General features: G+C 39.0%; 1 protein-coding gene across 2 annotated transcripts in view; it reads right to left on the bottom strand.

Moving 5' to 3' along the window:
- mdn1 (midasin AAA ATPase 1) overlaps positions 1-21,483 on the bottom strand; it is an 80,303-nt gene that overhangs the window by 7,549 nt on the left and 51,271 nt on the right. For both annotated transcript variants that reach the window (XM_041804751.1, XM_041804752.1), the window contains exons 65-88: positions 17,765-18,053; positions 17,436-17,674; positions 16,151-16,246; positions 15,845-15,939; positions 14,895-15,019; positions 13,843-13,995; positions 11,924-12,033; positions 8,907-8,980; positions 8,646-8,829; positions 8,401-8,548; positions 7,991-8,137; positions 7,776-7,902; positions 7,385-7,490; positions 7,111-7,226; positions 5,949-6,356; positions 5,636-5,862; positions 5,219-5,347; positions 4,573-4,772; positions 3,232-3,393; positions 3,002-3,139; positions 2,379-2,514; positions 1,861-2,030; positions 767-898; positions 446-587 (exon numbers count right to left, since the gene is read on the bottom strand). In XM_041804751.1, coding sequence (XP_041660685.1) covers positions 446-587; positions 767-898; positions 1,861-2,030; positions 2,379-2,514; positions 3,002-3,139; positions 3,232-3,393; positions 4,573-4,772; positions 5,219-5,347; positions 5,636-5,862; positions 5,949-6,356; positions 7,111-7,226; positions 7,385-7,490; positions 7,776-7,902; positions 7,991-8,137; positions 8,401-8,548; positions 8,646-8,829; positions 8,907-8,980; positions 11,924-12,033; positions 13,843-13,995; positions 14,895-15,019; positions 15,845-15,939; positions 16,151-16,246; positions 17,436-17,674; positions 17,765-18,053 — 3,853 coding nt within the window. The remainder of the gene's footprint in view (positions 1-445; positions 588-766; positions 899-1,860; positions 2,031-2,378; positions 2,515-3,001; positions 3,140-3,231; positions 3,394-4,572; positions 4,773-5,218; positions 5,348-5,635; positions 5,863-5,948; positions 6,357-7,110; positions 7,227-7,384; positions 7,491-7,775; positions 7,903-7,990; positions 8,138-8,400; positions 8,549-8,645; positions 8,830-8,906; positions 8,981-11,923; positions 12,034-13,842; positions 13,996-14,894; positions 15,020-15,844; positions 15,940-16,150; positions 16,247-17,435; positions 17,675-17,764; positions 18,054-21,483) is intronic.

The following is a 21,483-nucleotide window of genomic DNA, read 5'->3' as shown; positions in this document are numbered from 1 at the left end:
TTCATCATGTTACGTGTTACATTTAGAGAAAAAATAATTTGATAATGGACTGACTTGTAGACCAACAAAAAAATAATTTTGACTTAAAGTTATTTCATTATTTATTTGAACCATTTCAAGAAACACCAGTCCCAAATATACTGAGGTATCAGTCACTCAAATGGAAGATATGTAGCTTTTCTTTCACGCTAAAGACATGTATGACTTTTAAATATCGATTCAAGAATTTTACAGATCTGCAAGAAGCCTTTCTTTCTTCATCCATCAGTTTTGTGCCTCATGAAAGAAAAACTACAAGGAGGTAGTCAGAGTTCTAACTCTTTTCTGACATAATCAAGACAGTAACAGACACAATGGTTCAACAGATTAAAAGAAATTGATATAAAAGTTAGTTGCAGTTACAGTGAATAAAAGGAGGATTCTGCCTATTTGTTTATTATCTCACCATCTCCCTCCCCCTCTCCATCATCCCCTCCCTCCTCATCCTGGTCTAGGTTCAGATCCTCGGGTAGATCCATGGCCTCAGGCTCAGGTCTTTTGTCCTGCTGACCGTGGTAAGGGTCAACCTCGTTTTCATCAAACTCTCTCTGAAAAAAAGAAGAAGACACACATAAGTAATATCAAAGAAGTTTGAAATTAAATCTGTGAAAAAGTGGAAATATCTTTAATTGATCTTGGCATTTGAAGGTTTTTTTTTTAATAGTGATCTTCCACAAACAGGTGTACAGGTATATCCGTGTTTCCCTAGTCTTATCAAAAGGTTTACCTGGTCTCCTTGTTCATTAATTTTCTCTCTCTCCTCCTCATCCATCTGTTCATCTTTGTCCTGGTTTTTCTTCTCTTTGTTTGGATCTGCAGCATCCAGGTTGTCGTCTTTAGCCACAAGCTCAGATTCACCCTGAGAGAGTAACACAGAAGGTTAGAGGATGATGACTGAAGTGACATCTACAGCAGGAGATATACTTGGCTATTAACTAAGCATATGTGAACCCATGATGGGTTCTTGGTGTGTCGGCTGTGCACATCCTCAAAAAATAATGCTGCACAGTTGTAAAACCCAATATGCACATGTGTAGTAGGAGTGGTGTAAAGTAAGAGGGAATATGAGAGTCAACACAACAGTAGGAACAAAAATAACAATGTTTTAAAGGTAAACTAATAAACAAAGTTCACAATTATTTACATAATTAAGATTTTATTATCACTGAACTAGCTAAAACCAGCTGGGATGAGTAAATCATGTTTTAAAAGTTGACATTTAAACATGCAAAAATAATGCGAATAAGATCGGTGTACCAGTTCAGAGAGTAACCATGTAAACTAGTGACTTACAGTCAAGTGAGTCCGTGGCTACGTTTGTTGCAGTTTGATTTTTCATAAAGTACAATCCATTGAGTATATATTGATATTTCAGTGAAAACCAAACAAAGGATCATTAGTCAGGACAGTCGGTTTTGTAGCGATGAATGCATTCAGCTGACAGTCATCAGTTAACATGGTCATTAATTAAGGCAAAAAAGCTTTTACGTTTGGAGGACATTGTTGAACAAATAGAGTGTAGAGGATGTGTTCGGACACTAATCATGAGGTAGCTTAGCTGATCTGTTAATATTAATAATTTATGTTTATTATGTTATTTTGAGCTCAGTTAAAATCCAACCCCACATCCCACACATCAGCTAGTTGTATATGGCCTGAAGCCAGTCCAGTGTTTCTTATAAAGGTTGCTTCTAGGAACACAAGTCTCATACAGGCAAATATGTTTACATAAAAGCTCATGACACAACTCAACATAGACAAAGTGAAACAGCAAGCATAACTCCAGTCTAACTGCTTTTAAACTGTGCTTCAAGTGTTTACCTGGTCCATGCCCTGTCCAGACTCCTCCTCTTTGTCACTTCCTTCCTCTTCATCATCTTCATCATCTCCCCACATCCTCTCATCAAGAGTCTCCGTCTGTCCATCACCCAGGTCACCCATCTTTTTATCCAGCTCTTCCTCGTCCTCTTTGGAGGAGTCATCGTCCTCATCTGTAAACAATTCAGAATTATATGATCACTATCATTATTCAGTTTCTTATGATCTTACTGAGAGCCACCTGCACTAAGTTATGAAATAATCCTTTCTTTGATTGTTTGGTGAGGAAAAACTGCACATTAAAGCTGGTGGTCTTGTGCTTTTTTCCTCCGCATATTTAATGTACCAGGGCATTTTTGTTTTGTGTGACAGTGCTCTACAGTGTGGTTCTGAATGTAAAAATCCTACTCATTTTCTCCATAGCAGATCTGATTATTAACCATAGTGTCATATCCATTCAAAGTAGACTGTGGACTGGCAAATATGTACTAGAAAGATACTATAGTGATAGTTAATGTGACCTTGTTCATTCTCATCCCCATCATGCATCTGTCCGTCAAAGTCCTCAGACATCTCAATGGCGTTGTCCTCCGCCTTGATGTTTCCTTTTTCCTGCTGCTCCTCTTTTTCCTGACCCTCCTGGAATGTGTCCTCGACCTGTGAGAGGAAGAATACAGAATTATGGGAAATCTTGTTTGGACGATCCACAGAATATCTGATTCAGATAATCGGCATTTTAGACAATTTTCGACAAAGTAATTTAAATCTGCAATCAATGATATCAGTTATTGCCTATTATCCTTTTAACCCGAGGTTTTACTGCAGACCCAACAACAGCACCAGGCCAGCCCATCCAGGAACTTGGAGAACAAAATAGCACAGTTATAATCATTGCTGTATCTTTGTTCAGTGTTGTATCGTGTCTTTTCCCAGAGAAAAAGGATTTTGTTTCTTATAGTGTATGTATCTGTGTGTTCTACACACATTATTCTGAACTCTTAAATACTGTCAAAGTAGGACCTCTGCTGGTGTTTGTGCCAATCGTCTAAATTAATTCAGATATTCCAGAGCAAAAATGTTACGTATTATCTCTTTAAGTTGATCTAGTAAAAATACACGAGTAAAGCCAGAGATATTCCCTCACCTGGTCTTCATTCTCGATCTTGTCGCTGACATCTTTGGTACCCTCACCCTCTCCGATACCCCCGCCCTCATAATCATGGAACTCTGTGGCTCCTTCTCCATCCCCACCAGCCATCAGCTCCTGTGGGAGGCAGAAACCCTGAGGGGAGCAGAAATCACTGCTTTTAGTTTATCTCAATTATGCAGTATGTATATTTTTGTTGACACTTTATTGAGCTTTAAGCTTTGAACCTTCTGAGCGAGCTGAGTGAAGATGCTGGCAAGCACGGACAGAAGCTTCCCCGTGCTCCTGTGAGCTCCCACTGACACGGACACATAGAACCTAACAACGTCATTGTAAACGCCGAGCAGAGGCTGAAGACGCACCAGCATCCTGCATGCCTTGTTCACCTCCTGAAACACAGACACATTTTACATGGAGAGATGCAAACAGCAGCACCGAAATACGTAATAACAATAAATAAACAGCTGCAAAGACACAATCTAAAGTAATACTAAAATAAACAGAAAATATCTCATTTGGGGGAAATTTCATTTTTAAGAAAATCAAAAAGGACTTTCTGACATTTGCTCAGAGAAAACAATAACAAGAGATATTTAGAGAAGGTAGATTAAGGAACTTTTCAAGATTTAATCTCAGCTTTTGAGTCAGAGCTAGGTAGAAAGTTAATTTTGAAATTATACAGGTGCAAAGAGGATTTGAAAGGAAATACAGAAATATTAAAGAGAAGTGGGGAGAGAGGCAAATGGATAAACGGAAAAAAATTCTTAAGCAAAAATGGGGCAACAACAGCCTCCTTTCTTTCTTTGAGACAGTACAGTTCGGAGAATACTGCACGTTTTCCACATGACCATTATATTTCTTTATTTTGTTTGTTGGCTGGTTGCCACAATGAGCATAAGAGAAAAGTGTTATGGAATAAAACTTGTGGTTTCATCCTTTGCAACTCAACAGACCATATTTAAATTTCCACATTTATGCTGCTTTGGGTAACTTTATTTGACCCGTAGATAGTTTAATTTACTTACTTAAACATGATAACCCCGAAAATATACAAATAATAAAAGTGCTTAACGTCCCACCAATCAGACCATAAAAAGAGAGCAAAGTACAAACTAGTAAATCAACACAAAAATTACTAATACACTGGGTGCAGATAGCCAGGTGGTTAAGTGACACACCTAGTATGCATGTGGCCTGGGTTCTAGTTCGGCCTGTGGCTCTTTCACCCCATATCATCCCCCACTCTCTCATCCCTGTTACCTGCTCTATCCACTGTCATACCTCTAAAATAAAGGCAAAAAGCCCAAAAGTAAAATATTAAAAATAAATTAATTAATTAAAAAATAACCTCTTGAATTAAGGCTGAGAAAAAAGCAGACTTAAGATAAAAATGAATCAACAAATAAATGAGCATGAGAATGTGAGTATGTACAGCATAATATACAACATAACATGAACCGTCAAATAGCTTAGTAGAGTTGAGGAGTTGTGATTGGACGAGCCTACATTTTCACTGACTCAGTAAGAATCAGGCTTTTAGTGTTTTTGATTCCCAGATGTTTTCATACCTGCAGTTGTGAAGGCTGACATGAGTCTCTGTGAGTCTTGAGGCGGTTCAGCAGCCTCTCCAACCCGTCACTCACATCTCCCACAGACAGAGCCTCCACCTCTGCAGCCAGCTCCTCCTCCAGGAGACGAGTCAGGTGCCCAGGCTTGAGCAGGTCTTCCACAGACTCTTCTTCATCTGCCTGCTCCTCCGCAGGACCTTCTGAAACATTTAATAATACTATGAGCACACTAAATAACATCAGTGTTAAACCGAGGCATGAGACTGGAAAGTTCAAGAAAACCAGTTAGACAATACTGAAATTAGTGGTTGTGCTAAAAAGCGGGTAGTAACTGTTGAGCTTTGTGGAGACGAAAGCTGGTACCACATGCCTCCAGATCAGCTAATAGAACAGATGGAGTAGTTGAGTTTAAACCTGTAGAGGGCAGTTATTTATATCTCTAACACAAGGTTTATCACCTTAATTCTTTCTACTCAAATGTACAGATTTGGGCCTTGACTGAGAAATGACATACATAAATATCTCTATACATCAGTTTTCATTTGAACAAAAAAAAAAAGGTCTGGGGGTTTAATTTGACAACAATGTTGCCAAAAAAGAAGTAAACTGTAAGAACATTGACATACTTTAAAATTACCGTTCTTACCCCTCTTGACGTCTAAATGCTGTTGGTCTCTCTCTCTTCTCTTCACGAGTGTCTGAACGGCACACAGCACTGTGTTGATGTTTGTCTCCAGCTCAGCAGAAAACTCAGAGCAGAAGGCTGGCTGCTGATCTGTAAATGAAAAAAGGATGAGGACTGTGAAAGCATTCAACTTTAAGTAGCTTTGTCTGACTTTACAGTGGGAATCTACTTCAGAGGGCTAAATGGTGTATGTATAGCACTTTGCTTGTTGTCTGAAATCTCTAAATGCTTTTTACATTACAAGTGTGAAAAGCCAAACAGACCCTGATTCATAAATGGCATAATTACTCTAAGAAACAGAAAAAGTTATGGTTACAGTATTGTTTTTAGGCTAACGACTATACTTAGGGTTGTAGACTTATTGGTTTGGTCATGTACCTGAGTCCTGGGGACCAATAGAGAGCAGCTGGGTCTTCCATGTGGTAAACTCAGTGATATTCGTCTCCACCTGTCTTCTGATGTACTGAAGGCTCTGTGTGATGGCTGGCTGGTAGTCTGAGCTGCTGACACTCAAAGCTGGGCTGAAGAGCTGCTCCATGCCAGGCATCTGTGCTGCTACAGTTCCCAGCTGATTAAAGGCTGAGCAGCATGTGACAAAGTGTTTCCTGGGGAATAAAAGACAGCATTAGGGCCGAATATTTTCAGGAGCTGTTCCAGTAGATCTTGAATTATCTCCAAAGGGATGCTTTACCACGTGTGGAGGACTCTGTCAGATGTCTGCTGAGCCACATCATCCAACTCTGTCTTTACGCTCTGAGTCTGCTTCAACATGGCGCTAAATTGCTGGTTTAGCTGACACCATGCAGCGTCTCCTTTCCTCATCAGACAGCCGGGGGGTTGGCGGTGTGCAGCGAGCGGGGATGGACACCTCAGGGTTTGCTGCCTGCAGAAGCCTGTCTCCTGGTTCTGCTGCGGGTCTTCAGGGCAGCACTGATGGAGCCAGGACAGCTGCTGCAGGAGGGTGGAGCACTGGGCAGCCAGCTCCTGGCCTCTGCTGACCCAGCTATGCAGAAACTCCTGAGGAGGAAGGGCACAGCCAGGGTCCTCACTGCGACTCTGAAGGTCAGCCTTGATGCCTTCAACACTGTCTGTCAGCCTCCTAAAAGTTTGGGTCAAAGGACAGGGCAACAGTTAAACTGCAGTAGATAGTAGATTCAGCTTTTATGGACGCAGCACTTCAGCACGTATCTACATACACAAACACAGGTAGAAAGGGTGAGATAGAGAGGCTGTGTTTTAGTCAATCCTGGATGGTGTGTATCTCTCTGATGCATAAAATGATACAAATCAACAGACAACAGCATGTTTGGCTTATTTTTTTAATCAATTTTACAACATTATGATGGCTGGGTATTTTAATTTATTTTATTTAACCTTTATTTTACCAGATAGTCCCTTGTGATTAAGATCTCTTCCTCAACAAGAGGAACATTAAGATACAACAAAAAAGAGACACAAAAAAAAGCCAGCTAAATGAAGCAGCCACATCATTCAGTTAAATGGCCTTTTAACATAGTTTTGAAATGATCCAGTGAGACTAGCTTTTCGGATGTAAAGTGCTCTGTAAAATATTCCAGGTTCAGGGAGCAAAATAAGCTGTCACTAAGCTGTCAGACAATCCAAGAAGCAGTGGTGCCTTTATATATTACACCACTGTGAGAGCAGGAAGATGCTACCACACTACAGTAGTTTAACTATGGTGAATCCAAAAGGTCCAAAAAGCATTTGATCTGGAAAAATCTAATGCATTATTTTCTAACCTGAATAGAATCAAGATTAGTGTGACAGTGTAGGCCTAGCTCCTCAGCTTTATAAACCGTGTTAAAAACTTGGTTTTGTAATGGCAGACTGACCTGAGATAAACCCACTGCTCAGTGAGTTTTGAAAGCCGACGTCTCTGTCTGAGCAGCAGCTTGAAAAGATGAGCAGAGAAACCTCTACAGCGCTCAATGTTCCCCAGACCCAGCTCCTGAAAACACATGCAAACACACATCAGACTGAAGGACTATTTTTTGATCACTTCTTTTCACTCCTGTCTTCTTTGTCTGAACATTTAGACAAAGAAAGTCCAATACCGAATGTCTGAATGCTGTAGTATGGACCAACAGACCATTCAGTATGTCCCACCTTGGAGGCTTGTTGCAGAGCGGTCAGCAGAGCTGTCCTCCTTGCCCATGAACGGTAAAAATACTTCTGACATCCGTCCCATGCAGTCAACAATTCTGGGAACAACCTGCAACATCAACACAGAGAGAATCCATTTAAGAGAGAAGAGATAAGAGAGGTCACCCCCTGGTTTGAAAAACCAAACCAAGAGAAATAACTTGACTTTATTCAAACTTTTGTAATGGCATTTCAGTTCTGTTTGATTCACATTGTTAGACAAATTGACAAGCCTTGAAAATGTCAGCCATTTTTAGTGGGGTGGTGTTGTTTTAGAGAAACAGCTAACTAATTCAAGCTATTAATATCAAACGAGTACTTTGGTAAAGAGCCTCCGTAAACTGGTTGTATTTACGTGCTCTCGGCTGGTTCCTGGTTCCTGACAGCTGACAGAGCCGTGCTGAGCTCTAACGGCTGCAGACACAAAGTCTTCTCTGGATCTGCAGTCCTGTCCCATGTCAGGCCTTTACGGTACGACAGTCCTGAGAGAAATCACAATACAATCATACATAGAGGTTATTTTTCTGACTGATCAAAACTGCAACATCTGTATCAGAGAGGAGAACTCACCTATCTCTGTGAGCATCTTGAATAGATCAGACAGCGCTCTTTGCTTCTGCAGCAGGATGTGTTTCACCTCAGCTTTCTGCTTCTCTTTCTCTGCTGAAGTGTCGACTGTCAGACTCTGCAGGTCCCGAACGTTACTGATCACCTCACCTGAACAAATTCAGAGACCAAAGACCACTACAGTAAAACTTTTAGCAAGATGCATACAACATAATCCTAACAATCCTGGGGGAACAAAAGACTTTGACCAGAGTTGTTGTAAAGTCTTAAAGATCCTGCAAGAGGAGCTAAAGGAAAGGCCATCAGAAGTGTTTCCCTTTTTAAAAGCGTGAATGTGCTCTGTAAAGTGTGCCAAATTGCACATAAGACTACATTCTTCAACTAATTTTGGTTATTTGGTATATTTTTCTTACCAGTAAAGCTGTCCAGGTCTTCAGCCAGCTCAGGCACAGGGTTTTTCTTCAGCAGCTGGATGCACATTTTCTTCATTTTCTTTGACAGAACAGGCAAACGAGCCTGCAGAGATGAAGCCTCAGCTCCTTCATCCAGGACCTCATCACACTGAAATACATCATTCAGCTTTGGTTATTCACACATTGCAAAAATGATCAAAAGTGATGTTAGTAAATCCTCTCCATAAGCTGAAAAGGACCACTACCTCCAGATCTCTGCTCTTCCCAGGCGGGTTGTTCTTCAGAGCACAGTGAACCCGATGGATAGGTGTTTCCTCCGGGTTAGTATCAACACTGTCTAACGTTGCACTGCTTCCCTGCTCCACCAAAGAAGGGACACTTGGACAACTCAGGGCCTCCTCGAACTTCCTTACAAACTTAAACAGAGTCCTGGGAGGAAAAAACAATTATTAGCATCACAAAAATTTTAATTTAAATATAAAAACAGAAATGATACAGAATCTTACCGATGAGTCTTCTCCACAGACTGTTTGATTGACCAGAAGCTCACATCGTTCCACTTGGAGATCTTCACAAAATCCTGAGGAGACAATTTAAATCCCAGTGAACATCAGAATATTCCTGCTCTTTTTAAAACTATTTTGTTTGGGCAAAAAAATTTCAGGATCTGAAAATATCAGATATACAGTGCTTAACAAATTTACTAGACCACCTGTCATATTTGTCTCAAAGACCATCCAGCATCATGAAGTGCTTTAATGTGGACTCTTTCATTTTCAGTGAGCTCTCCAAGTTTTACCATTTTGAACAGGAATGAGGAATTTCAAACTGAATTCATCCAAATTTGAGCCAGTTCACTGGGCTTCTCTGAGAAGTCAGAAATGAATCAAGCATAACATTCAACCACTAAAACTCATTTTTCTGTTCAGGAACGCAAGTAAATAACTATAATTTGAAATATTAATCTAGAATAATAATGTGCTTTACTATTTTTTTTAATTTTTTTCTGTATATGAGTGAATTTGAAAATTCATGGATAACAATAATAATTCTACTTTAGCATTAAAAATATCATTTGGGTTAAAGAGCTTCTACATATTGGTGTATTAACCATTGCAGAAACATAAAAAATGATTTTTGTAATTACCAATGCTGTTAATTTAGGGCAGCTGTGGCATTGACCTTACTTTGGTTAGGGTTAGGGTGGTCTAATAAATTTGTTAAGCACTGTACATTCCTCAATTCATGTTAGTGGCTGAATGGGTGCGAATGAGTCCTGTCCTAAGCCTTGGCTGATTCAGTGGATGTCTGTTTTATCTCCTTTTAATGTTTCCTCTCTTTTCTGTTATAATGAACTGCTGCTAAAAATGCATTTTTTTATTGCAGAGTGACAGTCAGTTTTTAGCCTCCTTACAGTGTATCAGTTTCTGTGTCTCCTCTGATGCCCATCAGCCATTACCTATTAGTATGTCACACTTTTCCCCTTGGATCATGAAGTACTGACCTCCATTACTCTACTATCTTATTAACTGCCTTTATTGGCCATCCAGTTAAATATATCAGGTATAAGCCAATCAGAGGCAGTGTAGGAAGGGTAAATCTTGGCTGTTTGCTAGAATATCTTGTAACAAAAAAAGCACAGGAAGTTCAACTTTTAACTAGCTTGCGTCCCTTTGCATCATTTCATAAATATCTTTACTACCTGAAGTCAAGAAGGAGAAACTGAGTGTCTGTGAATACACAAGGCTCATTTTTAGGTGAGATACTTGTTATTCAAGCACTGAGATTAAGAGTATACCTATTCCTGAAGGCAGGACTAACACAACACTGCACAAGTATGTAGCACACAAATTTAGCATGGAATCCATTCTTTAGTCTTCACAGCCCTGCAACTGAAGATCAATTCCACACACATCTTGCCAAAGTCAACAGAGGTATGGAGGAAAAGGATGAAGAAATGAGATGATTAAAACAGAACAGAGTACATCCAAATATGAAGGTGATTTTTTTGTATACCAGGTATTTCTATTTATACAAACAAAAGGGATAGATATATGTTTGTGTACACATGTATGTGAATATATGTATGTGCATGCACATGTGTATACTGTACATGCATAGACATCCCTTTTTTTGTTCCCTTCTTTCCTCTCATTTATTTATCAGTGATTTCTAAATTCAATATACAAACGTCAAACGCTGTCATTGTAGTTCTGCTTGGGCTTAGTAGTATCGTTTTACCATCACTTGAAGCATTCTTGTAAGTAGTTTTTCCCAGTCCCCCTTTTCCTTCTCATGTCTCTCATTCCCCTCCCTGCGTCTTTAATGGTCCATCATTTTTGTTGTATTATCGTCATTATTTGAATAACTTCAATTTTTCTTTGTCCCTATAGTTTGTGTTGTGTTACACACTTCTTTGATTTTACCTAACTGTTGTGTTTTTAGTGTTACTTTTTTCATGTAGAGCAGATTTGACAGAGAGGTATAAATCAGGCTGCTGGACTTAGCTTGGGAATAGACGGTTTGCTGGACGAAGCCCTGGTACTGATCAAAGTCTGGAAATACCGTAGGTCAGATTTTCAACACTGAATTTTTCCTTGGGATTAATGAAGCAAAACTTCTTTGGCTTCTTCTAAAATGTTGACAGTCTCATAGTAGGGCTGAATGATTTGGGAAAATAATGTAATTGTGATTTTTTTCCCAATATTGCAATCGCGATTTAATATGCAATTATTTCTTAAGTTCCTCATCTCAAATGTTTTCCAGCAAACACAAGCAATAAATCATTCTATACTATAACCAAAACAATAGCCTATTAAATGGGGTTAACAATTTTGGAAAAATATCGATTTGTGATGATTTTGACTCATATTGCCAATTGGATATGACTTGCTGTATTAAAGGGAGTTAACATTTTATGGCATTCTCATATATAATAAGAAAAACATACAAAAATGAAGGAAGTAGGATTTTTTTGTAGATTATTTCTAAACATATGGCACTTGAAAGATTGCATGCTATGTAATGCCTGATATCTCTGCTGCCAAAAAAAAAAAAGTTTTAAAGTGGTATTTTGACACAAATTTCAGGTTAAAGAAATATTGCACCTTCTGCAATTTGAAAATTGAAGCAGGCCATATTGTGATTTAATCTAATTTGCAATTAATAGTCCAGTCCTATCTCATAGCGAAAAAAGATGGATTCTGCTCATCTGTTTATTACTGATATGTGAAACCTTATCTGTGACTAATTATGACTGTTGACTTGAAACTCTTAAAATGATTAGAACATTAATTTGCTTGCTCACTTATAAATTTGCTTGTAGGGATTTACAAACAGCTTGAATTTCTCACACAAGGTGAAAACATTTAACTTTAGCACAGCAAATTGTTTGTATTGTTCACAGCTCTGCGCTGTCTAAACACTAAAGGAAAGAAAAACTCTAACATGCGTTTTCACCAATATATATGAACAAAGATTTGTCCTTTTGGTTTTTAGCAGATAATGAGACACTGATACAAACCTTAAGCTCCTTCTCGATAGGCTGTCTGAGCTGAGTGATTCTGCTCTGGATGCATTCAGAGAACTGGCTGTAGTATTTGTGCAGGTTCCACAAAAGACTCGACAAAACCTCTGTTAAACAGAAAAAAAAGTCATCAATAGTTCAGTACATTCACTACATACTGCCTCGCTCTGATCAAAAAGTTCAAGGGTCAAATCCATTTTGAACTTCGGTGTGACACGATATTTCCATGTTAGTATTGAGTGTAATGGAATCCAATCAGTGATGTCTGAGATAGTTTGATGTCTGACTCGGGTTGGCATGGGTTGACCGTGTCTGGTCAGTGTGTCAATAATTTTGTCAATATTAACATCACCAAATCATGACAGCGTGCATAAAATACTATTTCTGTTTTACACATAACATCTGATGCTGCACACCACTACCTCTGAGCATCCAAGCCATGCAGAGCTGCAGCTGTAAGATGTTTAATTTTAAGCTGATAATAGAAATATATCTGAAAATTTTGACAGTTGTGATCTTTACGCTCTATGGTACACAAAACATGAGGGGTCGCTGTCATTATGAGGGGGTCAGTAAGTCAGTCAATGGGGGCATGTCTCTCTTTAACCTATCCTCACATTATAGTTGTGAGTTTTACCAGTTTTAAAGAACTATTTTAGGATTTTTTGTTTTGAAAAGTCTAGGACACTGGATAATGCAGGAAGTGGTAGTAGTAGTCCAAATCCAAAGATTTCTACTTATTTATCTCCTATTCTCACATGAAAAAGCTGTCTTTCCCAAGGTGCACTGCAGGGCAAAAGTTTGGAAGCAAGATCAAATTTGAGCAAAAATAGATCATAGTTTCTTTGGTATACTTTGAAAAAACAAAACAAAACAAAACAAAAAACATCCAACTCGGCCCATACAAGCGCGATTGAAGAGAGGTGTGGAGACTGATGGCACCAAACGGTCTTTGGAAGAGCACCTTCATCTTCTATTTTGTCTAGGTAACCCTGACAAAACTTGAAAGAATGCTTAAAGTCATTATCTTGCTGCAAAACAAACTTTGAACCCACAAGTCTTAGTCTAGAAGGAACTGCATGATGCTGGAAGAGGGAGTGGTAGTGTTCCTTCTTCATGATACCCTTTACTTCAAACAAATCTCCTGCTCTGTCACCTGCAAAACATCCCCATACCATGGCACTACCACCTCAACGCTTTACTGTTGTCATTACGCATGGTGCTTTAAGACGTTCACCAGTTTTTCTGCAAACATAGACTCTGTGATTTGAACCAAATAGTTCAACTTGGTTTTGTCGGTCCAGAGAACTTGTTCCAGTCATCATAGGTCCATATTTTGTGTGCTTTTGCCCACTCATATCTCTTTTTCCTGTTTACTCAGCTGTTTCTTTCTGGTCATTTCTGTGCTAGTATTTCAGAGATATGGACATGGTTGACATTTATTGGGATTTTTGTATGCAGCTCAAGTGAGTAATGCAAACTGTCAATTGTTCTTTTTATGTGTTTTTGCACTGAAGTTATGACTCCTGCAAATATTCTCAACCTAAAAACTAAGCTCTTCTTTTCTTTTGTTAACATTTATTTAGCAATGGTCTGGACTTGACAGAATTAAATGGAAATCATCAGCAGCAGGAAAGTTTAAACCTAAAAAAACAGAATGCAGCCTATACACTTGGGTGACTCATATTCCGGATTTTATGGAAAATACACAAATTATGTTTTTCCTTAATATGAGTAAAGCAGAATTAGGACTTTGAATTTCTGTCCTCTTATTTCCACAGTGTTCTCATTCTAAAAAAAAAAAAACACATCTTTGGCCTGTATGTAGAAAACTGATTTAATTTAATAATAACATGTTAACAGTCTGTTCACATAGACTTGTTTTTGATATCCAAACAGATGTCTTATTATCTGACCTTGTCCCGGTTGGTTGGGGAGTAGCAGAAGGTGACAGTGGAAGCTGAGCAGCATGGACAAACGAGTGTCAAATTCTCCCAGGGTTGATCCCTCCATGAATGCCTGCAGGGTGGAGGACACTGAGGACAAGGACAGACGCTCCACCTCCTCACCTGAGAGAACAGACACAGATACAGGAAGAGACAAACTGTTACTGGTATGTGTGTGATGCAGCTGGATGCAAATGCAGAATTAAACAATATGTATGATACCCGCCTCACCGGTCAAACATTTTTCAATCTTTTCATTTTTTTTAATGGCCATGTCAGAAAGTTTTAATGTCTCTGTCTTCTAAACAAAAACACAGCAAGAAATTATTGTCAACTACAGCTGAGAATTGTCATTGTAATCTGAATTTATTTTTCTTGGCTTTTAGCTGCCATTTCCAGTAGTGATGCACAGTTGCATTGGTTTTGGTTTTGTATGTACTGCTGATAAACATCCACCCATCTGCAAATAATGTAGCATGAACTGATTTCAGTAGCAGATGTTAATCTGTTGTCAAAATAACTTATTGCTGCCATCTAGTAGGCATAACCACTGATTCAGAGAAAATGTGTTCACTGGGCAAAAGAAGTCACAAGTTTGGCAGTCTGATCTGTTTTCACAGACAAACAAAAGGAAATTTTGGCATTGTGGAGTCATAATGAAAAAAACAGTATCTCCATTACCAGTCAACGAAATTGATATTTTAAACATCAGCTTTAGATCTCTGAATCTCTCATTTTCAGACATTTATCAAAATTAAGAGGCACCAAAAAACATGGGACACTACAGGAGATCACTACTTCTGTATTTTGTGGAATTGAAAATAAAATAAAGCAAATATACCAATAAAATTACTTCAAAACAGCATTATAAACATTTAAGGGATATTAAACATTAAAGAAAAAATTGACATTAAAATAAGCACAAATATCAAACTTGTTTGGTTATCCAGAATTTCTCTGGTTTAATATATTTTGTTATTTTATCAATTCAGTTCTGATTGAACTATTTATTTCGCACATACCTGTGTTAGTGTCCATCCTCTGCTCTTCCATGTATCTCTCCACCAGCTGGTAGATGGAGAACCAGTGTTTGGTTGATTTCTCAGTGTGACGCTTCATCGCGTTGTCAAGACTGCTCGACCAACAGCTGCAAGTACAACATAGATTTTTAGAACACAACACATTCACACTCTACACACAAAGAAAACAACCTGTTTGTTTTGCTCACTGTCACATATCCTGGTCAAACAGGATCAGAAGTGCACAGTCCTTAAATCCCAGGAGCTACAATTCAAGAAACAGCAAGTTTCCTTCAGGACCATGCCTTTGTTCTGCTGAGGTCTACTTATTAAAGAAGACCAGGCAAATATGTCTATCTGCCTATCTATCTATCTGTTATTTAAACTGTCCATCAGTATGAACTAATCTCATTTATACACATTGACATACAAGTGCACATCAGTAGGAGCAATACAAAGTTCACTGTCTTGTCCAAAGACAATTTCACATGTGACTGCAGGAACTTGGAATTGAAGCTCTGACCCAATGTTTGATAGACGGCTGACCCACTTTATTATCATTTTTGACTTTACAACAGTACAAGATAGACAACTATAAAATGCTGCAAGCACCTGACCAATCAGGAATGTTCAGCTTTCACCATCCTAAAACATTGCTGTAGTTCTTTTGTGCATCACAGGCATGCACTTTTTGGAGGGATAAATTAGATTTTGGGGTCAGTTAACACCCTAAGCCATGCCTTAGAAACATACAAATTTTTCCCCAAAGTGTACTTGTAATTAAGAAAACTGTGCTATAAATCAAGAGACAAAAAGCATATAAAATGCAACAAAAGTTCAGTTTCTCCAAAAGTTCCTGGTCCCTGTGAAAAGTTCCTTCAATATAGACATGACTAAAGTATTTGAAAGTAACAAGACATGCTGGTTTAATCGGATGCCCTTTAGTCTCTTACTTTAGTTCCAGTTTGCGCCACTGGATAATGAGCTGGGTGACTGGTTCCAGTTCTTTCCGTAGGGAGACTGAGCGGCTGGCATTATTCTCCCAATCCTATTAAGACCAACCATGACAGAAAATAGGTCAAAGATCAAATCTGTGCCACTATGTGACATTTAAGATAACATCAACTAGGAAATATCGGATTTTTTTGTCGGAGATATATATTCAAATCGATATAAAGTACTAATAATGTGCTGAGGTAATCATACTGATACTACCTTTTAAATAGCAGATGACATAACAACAACACAACAGGGCTGACCTGAGCTTTGCTGAGCAGGATCTCCATTCCGTTGAGGAACTTGGCCAAAGGACTGGACAGACTGAAAGCGGTGATTCTCTCTATGACCACAGTCAGCTGGAAAACAACAGCACACAGACAGGTTTAAGCACCACTACAATAAAGACTGAAGATTCACAATATGCAGTAAGGGTTTCAATTCAATTGAGCATTTGGATGGTTGTGTGTCAATGTTTTTCTCTGCAACAATAACCAGTTTAAACATAACCAATCTCCTCTAGTCGTCTTCTCGCTTTGCGACCTTGATTTAATCCTCCTGCCTGACATTGGATGTCTATATTTTCTCTGTCTTTATTTCAAAATGAACCTAAAAAAATGCATTGCAATTGATCCATTGTCAGTGGTTCTTCCAAATTAAACTGAAAGCTCAAGCAGTCGATAAACATGGGGTAAGCGAGGTTTAACCCTGACCAATACATGACCAACACAAGTGAGTACATGGGAACCAATTGGAAAAATGAGATTTTACATGAAGCATTTTTTATTATTATCAGGTGTCAGCTAATGACATTCTGTTAAGGTTGCATTTACTATTATGTTTACTATTATAACCAATCTAACTGGCTGCATTCATTATTGTATTCTTTTACAGTCAATGTTAAATAACAATACAAGGAATTATGTTAATTTTTTTTTTATCTAAAAGTCTTATTCAGCAGTCCTCTTTCATGAATTATTACACGCATGTAATACTTCACATGTCTATTCCAGTCAAAGCTTTTGGGTTTTCAAAATCAATAAATAATTCCCCTACTTTTTTGTCTAAAACATTTTGATGTGATGGTATTGTGACAATTCCAAGTATTTCAGAACTTTTCCTTACCTGATGTTTTTTTGTATCTGGCATCTTTGTTTTAATTTTCTTCTTCTTTTTACCATTTATGTTCTGTTTTCCTTTGTACATTTGCAAGAAACACATAAGGATAACAAGGAAAATGGTTTAAGATGTAAAAATTTAATGAATGGGATCCTCTTAATGGATATGTTAATGTTTAAAAAAAAAAAAAAACCTAAAAGTTACTAGATCAATGATGAGGTTTTGCTTGGCTATTTGTGGCCTTCCCTGTGACTTCAAACGTGTTCATGAGTCATTGAATCTGATCTCAAAGACACCTAAATTCAAATACTGCTATACATAATTTTATGTTGGATATCACAAAAGGATTATATTTTATATTTTCTTGAGGTAAAACATTGATTCTTTGTTAAAATTTCTAAAAGGAGCTGATAAAAGACGGTATCTGACCTGTACGAGTGCTGGGTGCTCAGGCCAGTCGTCCAGTCTCTGTTTCACTGCTGCAGTCATCTGCTCCAGGACAGGCAGACAGAGACGGGCCTCGCTCATGTTGGGCTGTTGGTAGAAATCATACGGACCCTCTGAGGTGACAGAGAGACCATCAGAACCCCCCGAACCTTGCACTGTGTTCTGGAGGAGAGTGGAAAGCAGCAGCTCACTGCCGCTCAGCTGCTGGTCCACGTCGCAGTCTGAGAGAGGAAACAGGTCATAAGAGTCATAATCACAGCAGAAAAATTATTAAAAAATGGCCTAAAAAGATTAAAAAAAAAAACACTGACCAATGAGATGATAAAAGCGAGACATCAGAGGGGAAGCGATCTGATAAGAAGAGACCAGGGCTGTGATGTGTTCTTTGCTGCGATTGGCTGGTTTGGTGCTCTGGTACCACAGAGAACAGGCGTATCCCAGACAGAGATGCTGATGAATGTGGACTACCATGTTCATGGCACCTGAAGACAAACAGCTGCTCTCACTGGGCCCCTCCTGGTTCTCCTCCTGGTCCTCCTCATGGAGCTCTGAGGCCACTGGAGCCTCCAAGCTGGGCTGAGACACAATGTCTGCAAAATCCTGATGGAGTAAAGACAAATACAGAGAACATTCATGATATTTATAAAGATTGCTTGAATTGTTTTTGTCTATAGAGAGCAGCAGTATGAACTGCTTTCAGAAGCAAAGCTATCATTTTGTAGCAAGTTTGTGTGACAGATGTCAGACCCCAACTCCAAAAAAGTTAAGACCCTGTGTAAAATGTAAATAAAAAAGAGAATACAGTTATGCAGAAATGTTTTAAACTATATCTAATTGAATGCTGCAGAAAAACAAAAATATTTTCTGTCCAAATCAATAAACATTTTTTGGAAATCTATACATATTAAATTATTGATGAAGTGGAAGTGACAGTGACTACCCTTGCCAGAAAGTGACACAGAGTCCTGCAGCACTGCTGCCTCAGAGCGATCTTCTAAGGTGGAGGATTTTTCCCCTCCAGAATCCCCTGAAGCAGACTGTGAAGTGGTCACGGACCGTGGTGGTCCTGAGTGCTACCTGTTTGGGCCACTGGCTCCAGGACTACTGTGTTAGTAAAGCCAGAGCTCTCAGAGCTGAGGCAGTGCAGGTGGAGGAGAGGATGGGAGTGGTCTCTGAATGGTAAAGTCACTTAGAGGCGGTAGCATCCTACCTTTTATATAAAGTTTGTGACGTAGAAACCTACCATTCTACATCTTTTCAGAAAAGCCTTTTTGAAGCAGTTATCCGTTTGAGCTAATTAAAGCCATAAAATGCTTATTTTTATTAGTTTGGTGCAAATGTCATAAATAACACCAGTGATGTGTTTTATCATAGTTCAGTCAGATACTTCAGTGTACAGATTAAAAAAGTTAGTGTTCACTACCTCTTAAAAAAAAAAAGTCTAGCATTTATTTCTCTAAAAGAAGGGGAAAAGGTAAAAATTGTGTTATTAGTAGGTACGGACAAAGTCATAATCCTATGAGTATCCTATGAGTAAATCTGGAGTTTTGGTTGTGTGTCATAAACATTTCAACCGCACAGCAAATGCTGACATTAGACCACCACTGTTATAGAGTTGTAGGCTGTCAGAGCAGAGGCAGGGATGAAAAGCATTTACTTGTGGGCTGAAAATGTATCATCAGAGGGCAGAAGGCGTAAATCCCCCTGGCAAATGACAACCTGCAACCGCTTTGACATCAATGTGGCACAGTTTGACGTGGGGATGGCTTGTTTTTGCCCCGCCCTAGAGCAGGATCATTCGCCGTGCAGATTGGCACAGCCTGGCGCGGCAAAACTGGTGATGGATAAGTAAATCAGCATGGCTTGGTTTGGCTTGGTGCAGCCAAAAGTCATAGTGGAAAAGCCCCAATACACCCCCAATGCAAACAACCTTCAGCCACTGATTGCATTTCTACATGCATAATAAGACAGACAGCATCAAGGTCTTGAACTCAGTTCTTTTGCAGAATCTGCATCCTCATCCACCTACAGTTGATGGCTCAGAGTTGCCAACCATATCTCCTTTTCCATTCTCTGCTAAACACTATCTTCTGATGCCTCCAGCTGCTGTATAAGCCACTGTTTAACAGCCACTGTTTTTTGCATTTGTAGCACTGATTTTCAGTACAAAACAAGCTATGTCCAGTACTTACAGTACTCAGCTTTCTGAGTGCAAAAATGCCCTAAGGATTAGTTGTGGATTGCCTCTGCAGTCACAGCGCCCTCAGTTGAAAAAGTTAAACTTCTGCATCAGTACTTCACTCGTGTCACTTCTCTCTGACTGACCAATCAAAATTATGTGTGGGTGGGCCTTATTATACATTTTCAAAAACAATAACTAAAGAGAAATCCATCAGACTTATCATTCTAGGTTATAATTCCTAGGTCTACAGCTGCTGCAAATGCCAGAACAGGATTCCTATACATCTGCGATGTTTGCATGGACACTAATAAAAATAAGTACTTCAAAACAGATCATATTATGTATTTACACAATCAAAGGATTCAGATCCAGCATGTCTCATTTGGAATGAAATTTCATCTCGAACAAAAGGGCTAGTTTATGATGATCATTATTCCAGTTAGTGTCAATGTGCACACTTATTTTGAAATTGTCTCTCTGGTCTGAGTTTAACTACTCTTACTGTGCACGTCCACCTCTCTCTTCGGCTGTACAAGTCTGAAGGATGTCCTGCAGAATAACACGGTCCTTAATGGTCATCCACAGCAGAAGTTTGTACTGCTGAGCTTTGCAACAACTTTAGGAAAAGGCCACTTGCAGTTCATGATGTAGATTTATGATGGGGATGTCAGAAGAGGCTTCCTGCGACAACAGTGTTTGTTTATAACTCAATCGAAGTCTGTGACTCTAATATGCTCACCAAAAACTACACTGAAATGATAACAAAGGGAAAAACACAGGGACATCAGTTCTAGTCAAACTGAATGTCACTGTAGAAAACATCGAATTGACATTTAAAAACAAAACAAAACACATGAATCATTTCACTTCAGAGTGGATCACTGGCTGTTGCTCCTGTCTGCTTCAATGATGAATTAATACTGAACAGAGATCAATTTCTTACAAGTCAGAGAACATTTCTCATTGAACCCTTCCTCTTCTGCTGTGTCTTAAAGATCAGACTGGCAGTACAGCTCTGTGCATGTCTCACATGTGTCACTCTCTATTGCTACAGGCACAGGCACAACAGCTGCCTCCAACTCAAGCCTCAGCAAACAAACCTCTGTGCTTATTTACACACGTGGACAAAATTGTTGGTACCCCTCTGTTACTTAAAGAAAAACCCACAATGGTCACAGAAACAACTTGAATCTGACAAAAGTGATAATAAATAAAAATTCAATGAAAATTAACCAGTGAAAATCAGACATTGCTTCTGAATTGTGGTTCAACAGAATTATTTTAAAAAACAAACTCATGAAACAGGCCTGGACAAAAATGATGGTACCCTTAACTTAACATTTTGTTGCACAACCTTTTGAGACAATCACTGCAATCAAACGATTTCTGTAACTTTCAGTGAGACTTCTGCACCTCTCAGCAGGTATTTTGGCCCACTCCTCATGAGCAGACTGCTCCAGCTGTCTCAGGTTTGAAGGGTACCTTCTCCAGACGGCATGTTACAGTTCCTTCCACAGATTTTCAATAGGATTTAGATCAGGGCTAATGGAAGGCCACTTCAGAATAGTCCAATGTTTTGCTCTTAGCCATTCTTGGGTGTCTTTAGCTGTGTTTTGGGTCATTATCCTGTTGCAAGACCCATGACCTGCGACTGAGACCAAGCTTTCTGACACTGGGCAGCACATTTCTCTCTAGAATACCTTGATAGTCTTGAGATTTCATTGTACCCTGCACAGATTCAAGACACCCTGTGCCAGATGCAGCAAAGCAGCCCTAGAACATAACAGAGCCTCCTCCATGTTTCACAGTAAGGACAGTGTTATTTTCTTGGTATGCTTCATTTTTGCT

Source organism: Cheilinus undulatus, linkage group 14, assembly GCF_018320785.1.
Source record: "Cheilinus undulatus linkage group 14, ASM1832078v1, whole genome shotgun sequence".
In the NCBI taxonomy this organism is placed as follows: Eukaryota; Metazoa; Chordata; class Actinopteri; order Labriformes; family Labridae; genus Cheilinus; species Cheilinus undulatus.
Note: the sequence above shows the minus strand (reverse complement) of the source record. Positions and strands in the feature narration are given on the sequence as shown.